Source organism: Salvelinus fontinalis, chromosome 16 (assembly GCF_029448725.1).
Source record: "Salvelinus fontinalis isolate EN_2023a chromosome 16, ASM2944872v1, whole genome shotgun sequence".
NCBI classification, from domain to species: Eukaryota; Metazoa; Chordata; class Actinopteri; order Salmoniformes; family Salmonidae; genus Salvelinus; species Salvelinus fontinalis.
In genome coordinates this window covers 52,808,809-52,821,308 of record NC_074680.1, presented here as the reverse complement: position 1 = coordinate 52,821,308, position 12,500 = coordinate 52,808,809, and the positions used below count along the sequence as shown (strand labels likewise).

At 42.2% G+C, this 12,500-nt stretch overlaps 1 protein-coding gene across 1 annotated transcript in view; it reads left to right on the top strand.

Annotated features, from left to right (window-relative positions):
- The window catches only part of LOC129813336 (acetyl-coenzyme A synthetase, cytoplasmic-like), a 29,263-nt gene that overhangs the window by 5,302 nt on the left and 11,461 nt on the right, over positions 1–12,500 (top strand). Inside the window, exons 3-6 of the mRNA XM_055865701.1 lie at positions 4,206–4,297; positions 4,540–4,643; positions 8,181–8,253; positions 12,488–12,500. The exon at positions 12,488–12,500 is cut by the window's right edge and continues 63 nt beyond it. Coding sequence (XP_055721676.1) covers positions 4,206–4,297; positions 4,540–4,643; positions 8,181–8,253; positions 12,488–12,500 — 282 coding nt within the window. The remainder of the gene's footprint in view (positions 1–4,205; positions 4,298–4,539; positions 4,644–8,180; positions 8,254–12,487) is intronic.

Here is a 12,500-nt window from a genome sequence, read left to right as displayed (position 1 = left end):
CGTAGCTGTAAGGGTAGCCGTAGCTGTAAGGGTAGCCGTAAGGTTAGCCGTAGCTGTAAGGTTAGCTGTAGCTGTTAGCTGTAGCTGTAAGGTTAGCTGTAGCTGTAAGGTTAGCTGTAGCTGTAAGGTTAGCCGTAGCTGTAAGGTTAGCTGAATGCTTGAGATGGTCATTTATGTCTCTTCAGCATGCAGCCAGACTGAGGCTTAGTCTTCCTGGCCAGCTTCACAGTCATTGGTCTGCTCTTGATCGTTGCATTATCTGCATATCTATGATATTGAAGTTTATGATATTCAAAATTGCTTTAACAGTTATTAATGCCATACTAAGTAATACAGTCAGCCACGTCTCTTCGTCGTGCACATGGCTGATGAGGTTAATGTCAGCTATCTACAGTACAACAGGTGAGGTCAGATCCAAGCTTTACCCAGGCAGACTGCCATGGTAACTGGGTCGGGGGCTTGGGAGTTGAGACAGTACTTGTGCAACAGTGTGCCGCATAACTAAACAAGCAGACAGACAGACATCGGACAAGCATTCAAACCGAATATAGACTGAACAAGCAGACAGACATCGGACAAGCATTCAAACCGAATATAGACTGAACAAGCAGACAGACATCGGACAAGCATTCAAACCGAATATAGACTGAACAAGCAGACAGACAGACATCGGACAAGCATTCAAACCGAATATAGACTGAACAAGCAGACAGACAGACATCGGACAAGCATTCAAACCGAATATAGACTGAACAAGCAGACAGACAGACATCGGACAAGCATTCAAACCGAATATAGACTGAACAAGCAGACAGACATCGGACAAGCATTCAAACCGAATATAGACTGAACAAGCAGACAGACAGACATCGGACAAGCATTCAAACCGAATATAGACTGAACAAGCAGACAGACATCGGACAAGCATTCAAACCGAATATAGACTAAACTAGCAGACAGACAGACATGGGACAAGCATTCAAACCGAATATAGACTGAACAAGCAGACAGACATCGGACAAGCATTCAAACCGAATATAGACTGAACAAGCAGACAGACATCGGACAAGCATTCAAACCGAATATTGACTGAACAAGCTGCCAGACATCGGACAAGCATTCAAACCGAATATTGACTGAACAAGCTGCCAGACAGACATCGGACAAGCATTCAAACCGAATATAGACTGAACAAGCAGACAGACATCGGACAAGCATTCAAACCGAATATAGACTAAACTAGCAGACAGACAGACATGGGACAAGCATTCAAACCGAATATAGACTGAACAAGCAGACAGACAGACATCGGACAAGCATTCAAACCGAATATAGACTGAACAAGCAGACAGACATCGGACAAGCATTCAAACCGAATATAGACTAAACTAGCAGACAGACAGACATGGGACAAGCATTCAAACCGAATATAGACTGAACTAGCAGACAGACAGACATGGGACAAGCATTCAAACCGAATATAGACTGAACAAACAGACAGACATGGGACAAGCATTCAAACCGAATATAGACTGAACAAGCAGACAGACAGACATCGGACAAGCATTCAAACCGAATATAGACTGAACAAGCAGACAGACAGACATCGGACAAGCATTCAAACCGAATATAGACTGAACAAGCAGACAGACAGACATCGGACAAGCATTCAAACCGAATATAGACTGAACAAGCAGACAGACAGACATCGGACAAGCATTCAAACCGAATATAGACTGAACAAGCAGACAGACATCGGACAAGCATTCAAACCGAATATAGACTGAACAAGCAGACAGACAGACATCGGACAAGCATTCAAACCGAATATAGACTGAACAAGCAGACAGACAGACATCGGACAAGCATTCAAACCGAATATAGACTGAACAAGCAGACAGACATCGGACAAGCATTCAAACCGAATATTGACTGAACAAGCTGCCAGACATCGGACAAGCATTCAAACCGAATATTGACTGAACAAGCTGCCAGACAGACATCGGACAAGCATTCAAACCGAATGTAGACTGAACAAGCAGACAGACATCAGACAAGCATTCAAACCGAATATAGACTAAACTAGCAGACAGACATCAGACAAGCATTCAAACCGAATATAGACTAAACTAGCAGACAGACATGGGACAAGCATTCAAACCGAATATAGACTGAACAAGCAGACAGACAGACATCGGACAAGCATTCAAACCGAATATAGACTGAACAAGCAGACAGACATCGGACAAGCATTCAAACCGAATATTGACTGAACAAGCTGCCAGACATCGGACAAGCATTCAAACCGAATATTGACTGAACAAGCTGCCAGACAGACATCGGACAAGCATTCAAACCGAATATAGACTGAACAAGCAGACAGACATCGGACAAGCATTCAAACCGAATATAGACTAAACTAGCAGACAGACATGGGACAAGCATTCAAACCGAATATAGACTGAACAAGCAGACAGACAGACATCGGACAAGCATTCAAACCGAATATAGACTGAACAAGCAGACAGACAGACATCGGACAAGCATTCAAACCGAATATAGACTGAACAAGCAGACAGACATCGGACAAGCATTCAAACCGAATATAGACTAAACTAGCAGACAGACAGACATGGGACAAGCATTCAAACCGAATATAGACTGAACAAGCAGACAGACATCGGACAAGCATTCAAACCGAATATAGACTGAACAAGCAGACAGACATCGGACAAGCATTCAAACCGAATATTGACTGAACAAGCTGCCAGACATCGGACAAGCATTCAAACCGAATATTGACTGAACAAGCTGCCAGACAGACATCGGACAAGCATTCAAACCGAATATAGACTGAACAAGCAGACAGACATCGGACAAGCATTCAAACCGAATATAGACTAAACTAGCAGACAGACAGACATGGGACAAGCATTCAAACCGAATATAGACTGAACTAGCAGACAGACAGACATCGGACAAGCATTCAAACCGAATATAGACTGAACAAGCAGACAGACAGACATCGGACAAGCATTCAAACCGAATATAGACTGAACAAGCTGACAGACAGACATCGGACAAGCATTCAAACCGAATATAGACTGAACAAGCAGACAGACAGACATCGTACAAGCATTCAAACCGAATATTGACTGAACAAGCTGACAGACATCGGACAAGCATTCAAACCGAATATTGACTAAACAAGCTGCCAGACATCGGACAAGCATTCAAACCGAATATTGACTGAACAAGCTGCCAGACAGACATCGGACAAGCATTCAAACCGAATATAGACTGAACAAGCAGACAGACATCGGACAAGCATTCAAACCGAATATAGACTAAACTAGCAGACAGACAGACATGGGACAAGCATTCAAACCGAATATAGACTGAACAAGCAGACAGACAGACATCGGACAAGCATTCAAACCGAATATAGACTGAACAAGCAGACAGACATCGGACAAACATTCAAACCGAATATAGACTAAACTAGCAGACAGACAGACATGGGACAAGCATTCAAACCGAATATAGACTGAACAAGCAGACAGACAGACATCGGACAAACATTCAAACCGAATATAGACTGAACAAGCAGACAGACAGACATCGGACAAGCATTCAAACCGAATATTGACTGAACAAGCTGACAGACATCGGACAAGCATTCAAACCGAATATTGACTAAACAAGCAGACAGACATCGGACAAGCATTCAAACCGAATATTGACTGAACAAGCAGACAGACAGACATCGGACAAGCATTCAAACCGGATATAGACTAAACTAGCAGACAGACAGACATCGGACAAGCATTCAAACCGAATATAGACTGAACAAGCTGCCAAAGGAGAACTTCCTGTCTATCTGAGGAAACAACAGGATGGATTGCTAAATTTTGGATTGAAATTACAGAAGTTGTGTTTTAACATGACGCAACAGGGTGTGTGAGGACTGGGGTGAAGTCCTTGGAAAGTTTAAAACAAAAGTCTGGTTTTGAACGTAATGGCACTTGAGGTTAGTCCAAAACGACACAATAAAGGAATAGGTGTCCTTTTCAGGTGTATCCTCTAACTGACTGTGATGAATGACAACATGACCTGAATTGTTGACTCGGATAATAAAAGGCTTGATGTTTTTATATTGTATTGATTCAGATAAAGACTTGATGTTTTTAATGTCTGTTCTCTAGGGAGGGTAACTCACCTGATCACCACGAGGCCATCACCTACGGTCAGCTGCTAGGACAGGTTTGCAGGTGTTCCAATGTTCTGAAGCAGATGGGTAAGACAGTACACCTCAGTTTGGCATATGAAAGAAATAGGCTAGCTTACCACTTTTCCCAATTTACTGCTCTGTGAAGAACATTCATAAATGGTGCAACTTTTCATTTGGCATGTTTTAAATACTCAACTTCCCCGTCAAAACCAGCACAACATCACCCTTTTAACTTAACATTATCATATAGAGCTAAATACCATATATTATCTCCTCCGCCATTTTGTCTTCTGGCGTGTGTGTTACAGGAGTGAGGAAGGGAGACAGGGTGGCCATCTACCTCCCTATGATTCCGGAGCTGGTGTACACCATGCTGGCCTGCGCCAGGATAGGAGCTGTCCACTCCATTGTGGTCAGTGCAGGGATTGACATTATGGTTTTGGCCTATTGCCTGGGGAGAAAGTTGTTGTACTAGTAATCTGAATGGTGAACAAATGAGAAGAGATGAAGTCAATCAGAAATCAATCCCGGGTTTTATTCCAAATTGCAACAGGGAGACAACCACCCAGCATATGTAACAGTATAACTTTAGTCCGTCCCCTCGCCCCGACGCGAACCGGGGACCCTCTGCACACATCAACAACAGTAACCCACGAAGCATCGTTACCCATCGCTCCACAAAAGCCGCGGCCCTTGCAGAGCAAGGGGAACCACGACTTCAATTCAAGGTCTCAAAGCGAGTGACGTCACCGATTGAAACGCTATTAGCGCGCACCACCGCAAACTAGCTAGCCATTTCACATCCGTTACACACAGAAGCAGAGGAAAATGTCTAACTGGTCCGTATATCCTAATCAGTAGACGACTGTTCAAACAAAAAGGCACACACACTGTGTTTTACAGACGACAATAACAATCAGTGTCCTCTGTCCTTGTACCTTCAGAACATCGTCTCTAGTCTAGTGACCATCAATCAGTGTTTAAAAACAACACTGGAAATCATACGTATTTACACAAAGGCAGAAATATAGAACTACGCTAAACATTCTGTTAATCACCCTAAACTGAATATGAACTTCATCTGGGCTCCCGAGTGGCGCAGCGGTCTAAGGAACTGCGTCACTACAGTCCCTGGTTCGAATCCGGGCTGTATCACAACCGGACGTGATTGGGAGTCCCATAGGGCAGGCGCACAATTTGCCCAGCGTCGTCCAGGTTTGGCCGGGTTTAGGCCGTCATTGTAAAATAAGAATTTGTTTTTTAACTGACTTGCCTAGTAAAATAAAGGTTAAATAATATCTTAAATATTCCCATTACACAAGCGAACTGAGCAGTCGTGCTAGTTGAGCTAGCCCGGGTCTCCCATTGGACAGGTGATTTATTATTATTTAGTTTTTATAGTGAAAACACCCAAATTGGAAAGAATTCCAGTAGCCTGAAACTGATATTTCCAGTTCCTCCCCATTGTTTAAGTGAAAGACAGACAATTTAAGGCATTTATGACAGCCAGACAAGTTGAGCCTGCTTTTTTTACTGATAACTAAAATACAAAGAATTCCAATACTGATCGTTCTGGCAATATATGTCCTTTTCTGAGTGTAAAGCTCATTTACATTTTCGGATAAGTGATCATAATCTTTGAGGAAAACCCCCCCCAAAAAATACTCCTGATTTGCCCGATGGTCAAGTGCCTTTTCAGACTTCAATGTCCCTGCTTTAAGTTTAGTGGAGGTGGTTTGATCATCCAGTGGCTCTCATGATAAGGAACCTTCTCTGAGACTTAACCTGAAGATTTGTGTTCGCTCTCTGATCTACTGTCCTGTGTAGGTGTTTAGCTCAGCTAGTTAATACGACTAATGCAGTCTTAACAAGGTGTGTCGACGTTCCACACTAATCTTTTGTCTCTGTGACCCGACTGTACTGACTGACATGAGGTACAGTGCTAATATTAGTGGGTGGGGGGGGGGGTCATGTTTGCCCCTGTCGGTTCTGCCTGACCTCGCCTTGCAGAGTTATCAGCTGTTCAGTAGCATGTGAACACCAGTTGGGATAACACCTGCAAACTGGGCTGCGTCCCAAGTGGCACCCTATTCCCTACATAGTGCCCCGTAATGGCACCCTATTCCCTACATAGTGCCCCTGTAGTGGCACCCTATTCCCTACATAGTGCCCCGTAATGGCACCCTATTCCCTACATAGTGCCCCGTAATGGCACCCTATTCCCTACATAGTGGTCCCGTAATGGTACCCTATTCCCTACATAGTGCCCTGTAATGGCACCCTATTCCCTACATAGTGCCCCCGTAGTGGCACCCTATTCCCTACATAGTGCCCTGTAATGGCACCCTATTCCCTACATAGTGCCCCCGTAATGGTACCCTATTCCCTACATAGTGCCCCGTAATGGCACCCTATTCCCTACATAGTGCCCCGTAATGGCACCCTATTCCCTACATAGTGCCCTGTAATGGCACCCTATTCCCTACATAGTGCCCCGTAATGGCACCCTATTCCCTACATAGTGCCCTGTAATGGTACCCTATTCCCTACATAGTGCCCTGTAATGGCACCCTATTCCCTACATAGTGCCCCCGTAGTGGCACCCTATTCCCTACATTGTGCCCCGTAATGGCACCCTATTCCCTACATAGTGCCCTGTAATGGCACCCTATTCCCTACATAGTGCCCCGTAATGGCACCCTATTCCCTACATAGTGCCCCCGTAGTGGCACCCTATTCCCTACATAGTGCCCTGTAATGGCACCCTATTCCCTACATAGTGCCCCGTAATGGTACCCTATTCCCTACATAGTGCCCCGTAGTGGCACCCTATTCCCTACATAGTGCCCCGTAATGGCACCCTATTCCCTTCCTAGTGCACTGTAATGGCACCCTATTCCCTTCCTACTTTTAACCAAAAGTAGTGCACTATGTTGGAAACATGTTTTACTTTTGGGACGCTGCCGGGGAGGTGTAATATCATGGTTGTTCCTCTCAGAGAATCCAGACTAGTCCTTCTCCAGCCCAGTGGGGGGGGGGGTTAAAATGTGGGTCAGTCACACTAGAACTGTCAGCATGCTATTTGGCCCAGGATCATAGCAAGCATACATGAAAAGTAATTTTAGCAGCAAGCTGAGCCAGACACTATTTCAGTCATAACCTCTAGCGTCTCAAGTAGAGGTTATATCGTTGTAGTTTTTAAAAATACCTCATGTCTTGTGTGTCCCAAGGTTACATTTCTTTTTTATCTAGTATGCAGGACTATATTTAGACCTGTTTTAAATATAAGTGACCCCATTCCTGCTGGATCATTGTTCTATGAGCTGTCTCTCAATGTTTTATGGTTCACGAACGGGACATAAGAGTTAAAAGAGATTGTTGGTAATGTTTGATTGTTTTGGATATTTGCAGTATAACTCCTTCTTTTTTCTGGTGTAGCATGATTTCTCATGTAGTTTGAAACACAAGGCACGTTTTTAAAGTTTAGAAGTGCTTTTGTATTCAATGCCATTTTGCTGGGTAATTTTTAAACGATAGGGACAAGAGTCCATCACGTCCTAAAATGTATTTCATATAAAACGCTATGGTCACATTTGAGAGGTAGGAAGACACTTGTAAATGCTACACTGTGAACTATTAACCTTGTCCAATGCAAAAGTGGATTTTTTTTTTTTTTAAAGGAACAGGCCTACAGTAAATGTTGAAACTGTGTGCTTTGGCTAAAGTAGATCTGGGATCAGGCTAACTCTAACATCAAATACCTATTTATTTATTTTTTAATATTGAACAAATGTTGATTCAGCAATTACAATCAACCATAATGTTCTGTTAAATGACTCCATTAGATGTTGGCTTCTCACCCTGTTATACATATCATACAACCTCACTGAGTTGACCTGCTGTGTGTGTGTGTGTGTGTGTGTGTGTGTGTGTGTGTGTGTGTGTTCAGTTTGCAGGCTTCTCCGCTGAGTCTCTGTGTGAGAGGATCATGGATTCCCAGTGCAGTATCCTGGTGACTGCAGGTAAGATAAGAGTGGCTACTGGCTGATGTCCAGGGCCTAAATTTCCCCCCAAAAAATTGGTAGCACTGGTGCTCCCAACTTCAAAAAGTTAGGAGCACAACATAAAATCTAGGAGCACCAGAAGATGTATTTTGTTTTAATTGATTGAGATATAGCATATTGGGCCCGATATGAATTCTAGCTGCTTTTGAAGCACACGTTGTGCTCTAGAAACTAATATTTAACCCTATAAAGACGTGTTTATTATAAAAAGCCAGAATGTTGATACAAAAACCTGTCATTGACATTACAAAGAATACTAGGTTTCTTCATTGGGTAAAAGCACTACCTATTGAGAAGCTTTACATTGACAATTCTACACTGTCTCTTTAAGAGCATCACGTTTGTGAGGGACTACAGTATGTGCCAAGAGATGAGTCATTCATTCATAATCATTTATCTTCTAAAGAATGATCCTTTTTCTTTCTTTCTGTGCCCCCAAAAGTAACCGGGTTGTTAGCTAGCTAGCTAGCTAATGAGGTAACATGACTTAACATGATGTACTGGTAAAGTAACCAGGTTATTAGCTAGCTAGCTAATGAGGTAACATGACTTAACATGATGTGCTGGTAAAGTAACCAGGTTGTTAGCTAGCTAGCTAATGAGGTAACATGACTTAACATGATGTGCTGGTAAAGTAACCAGGTTGTTAGCTAGCTAGCTAATGAGGTAACATGACTTAACATGATGTACTGGTAAAGTAACCGGGTTGTTAGCTAGCTAGCTAATGAGGTAACATGACTTAACATGATGTACTGGTAAAGTAACCAGGTTGTTAGCTAGCTAGCTAATGAGGTAACATGACTTAACATGATGTACTGGTAAAGTAACCAGGTTGTTAGCTAGCTAGCTAATGAGGTAACATGACTTAACATGATGTACTGGTAAAGTAACCAGGTTGTTAGCTATCTAGCTAATGAGGTAACATGACTTAACAAGGTGTACTGGTAAAGTAACCAGGTTGTTAGCTATCTAGCTAATGAGGTAACATGACTTAACAAGGTGTACTGGTAAAGTAACCAGGTTGTTAGCTAGCTAGCTAATGAGGTAACATGACTTAACATGATGTACTGGTAAAGTAACCAGGTTGTTAGCTATCTAGCTAATGAGGTAACATGACTTAACAAGGTGTACTGGTAAAGTAACCAGGTTGTTAGCTAGCTAGCTAATGAGGTAACATGACTTAACAAGGTGTACTGGTAAAGTAACCAGGTTGTTAGCTAGCTAGCTAATGAGGTAACATGACTTAACAAGGTGTACTGGTAAAGTAACCAGGTTGTTAGCTAGCTAGCTAATGAGGTAACATGACTTAACAAGGTGTACTGGTAAAGTAACCAGGTTGTTAGCTAGCTAGCTAATGAGGTAACATGACTTAACAAGGTGTACTGGTAAAGTAACCAGGTTGTTAGCTAGCTAGCTAATGAGGTAACATGACTTAACAAGGTGTACTGGTAAAGTAACCAGGTTGTTAGCTAGCTAGCTAATGAGGTAACATGACTTAACAAGGTGTACTGGTAAAGTAACCAGGTTGTTAGCTAGCTAGCTAATGAGGTAACATGACTTAACAAGGTGTACTGGTAAAGTAACCAGGTTGTTAGCTAGCTAGCTAATGAGGTAACATGACTTAACATGATGTACTGGTAAAGTAACCAGGTTGTTAGCTAGCTAGCTAATGAGGTAACATGACTTAACATGATGTACTGGTAAAGTAACCAGGTTGTTAGCTATCTAGCTAATGAGGTAACATGACTTAACAAGGTGTACTGGTAAAGTAACCAGGTTGTTAGCTAGCTAGCTAATGAGGTAACATGACTTAACATGATGTACTGGTAAAGTAACCAGGTTGTTAGCTAGCTAGCTAATGAGGTAACATGACTTAACAAGGTGTACTGGTAAAGTAACCAGGTTGTTAGCTAGCTAGCTAATGAGGTAACATGACTTAACAAGGTGTACTGGTAAAGTAACCAGGTTGTTAGCTAGCTAGCTAATGAGGTAACATGACTTAACAAGGTGTACTGGTAAAGTAACCAGGTTGTTAGCTAGCTAGCTAATGAGGTAACATGACTTAACAAGGTGTACTGGTAAAGTAACCAGGTTGTTAGCTAGCTAGCTAATGAGGTAACATGACTTAACAAGGTGTACTGGTAAAGTAACCAGGTTGTTAGCTAGCTAGCTAATGAGGTAACATGACTTAACAAGGTGTGCTGGTAAAGTAACCAGGTTGTTAGCTAGCTAGCTAATGAGGTAACATGACTTAACAAGGTGTACTGGTAAAGTAACCAGGTTGTTAGCTAGCTAGCTAATGAGGTAACATGACTTAACAAGGTGTACTGGTAAAGTAACCAGGTTGTTAGCTAGCTAGCTAATGAGGTAACATGACTTAACAAGGTGTACTGGTAAAGTAACCAGGTTGTTAGCTAGCTAGCTAATGAGGTAACATGACTTAACAAGGTGTACTGGTAAAGTAACCAGGTTGTTAGCTAGCTAGCTAATGAGGTAACATGACTTAACAAGGTGTAAACAAATGCCTGTGAGTGGTTTTGGAACGACCGGCGATATGGTTTAGGAACAGGACCTAAAAAACTAACTTTTTGATTCACCCGCCACTGTAGAAGCTAAATAAAAAATATCTACTAGCCACTCAGAATTCGTACCGGCCAATACATTTATTTGCCATAACACCACCAAAAACAACACATTGTTTTTCCAGGTTTCGGATTTCCTCCAGTTTTTTCCCCCTCAGGTTTTCACTCTCAATCACACTTTTCTCATAGAAAAACAAACGAATTGGATGTTCTAAGTCCACAACTATGATGATGCTCAAACCACATCAGGAAACCACGTTGATGATGCTCAAACCACATCAGGAAACCACGTTTGAGGTCTGGGGAAGAAAAATATATAAAATATATAAAAATATTTATATATTTTATATTAATATATAAATATATAAAATAATATATATTTTGGAGGGTATAGTTGCACTTTAATTTAATTTGCCTCAAAAGACTGGTGTTTGGCTGGCAGTGTTTCTGTTCTGCGCAATAGTAGAGTTTGCAAAAGAAAATACCACCCAATTTCATACAAATCATCATGATATCATATTTAACCTATACCCCCACACATTGGTACCGGTACCCCCATACTTGGTACCGGTACCTCCTGTATTTAGCCTCGTTATTTTGTTACTTTTTATTTTATTTTTTACCTTAATTTATTTAGTAAATATTTTCTTAACTCTATTTTTTTTTAACTGCGTTGTTGGTTAAGGGCTTGTAAGTAAGCATTTCACGGTAAGGTCTACACCTGTTGTATTCGGCGCATGTGACAAATAAAATTTGATTTGATATCATTATGCCAGATAATTTGAAAAGTTTTATGGGAAAGCCTTTCATTAGAAATCACTGTTTCAGTGCATCTTGGTTGGGTTGTGTTTCAGAGTACGCACGGCTCTCGACCTTCGCCTCTCCCCGAGTCCGTACGGGAGTTGCAGCGATGAGACAAGACTGTAACTACCAATTGGATACCACGAAATTGGGGAGGAAAAAGGGGTAAAACATTTTTTTATAGAAAAATAAATTACTTTCGCTAACTGGCTAAACAAAGTGGCGGACACGGGCATTCCCATTTTCCCCTCCAGGGCACTCTGAAACAACTGCCCAGTGAAGCCCATCATTACAACTATTATTATCTGGGTGATGTTTTCTTCCTGGTCACACTGGTGCTCTCAAAAATAAATACAAATGTCACGTCACACAACAAAATATCTAGGAGAATTTTAGAGCCCTGCTGATGACCAATAAGATGACACCTTGCATGTGGGACTTGGCTGGTCTCTAGTTGGACCAATCATCCTGGAGTTGACATCTTAAGTGGGCTCCCGAGTGGCGCAGCGGTCTAAGGCACTTTATGCAAGAGGTGTCACTACAGACACCCTGGTTCGATTCCAGGCTGTATCACGCCCGGCCGTGATTGGGATTCCCGTAGGGCGGCGCACAATTGGCCCCAGCGTCGTCCGGGTTTGGCCGGTGTAGGCAGTCATTGTAAATAAGAATTTGTTCTTAACTGACTTGCCTAGTTAAATAAAGGTGAAATAAAAACATGTTAAAGTAATTACCTCCTATATGGGCTTGGGTCCCCAACAGATCAGATGAACACTTTATCCGATCAACTTGCATTCTCTCTCTCTCTCAAGATGGTGTGTACAG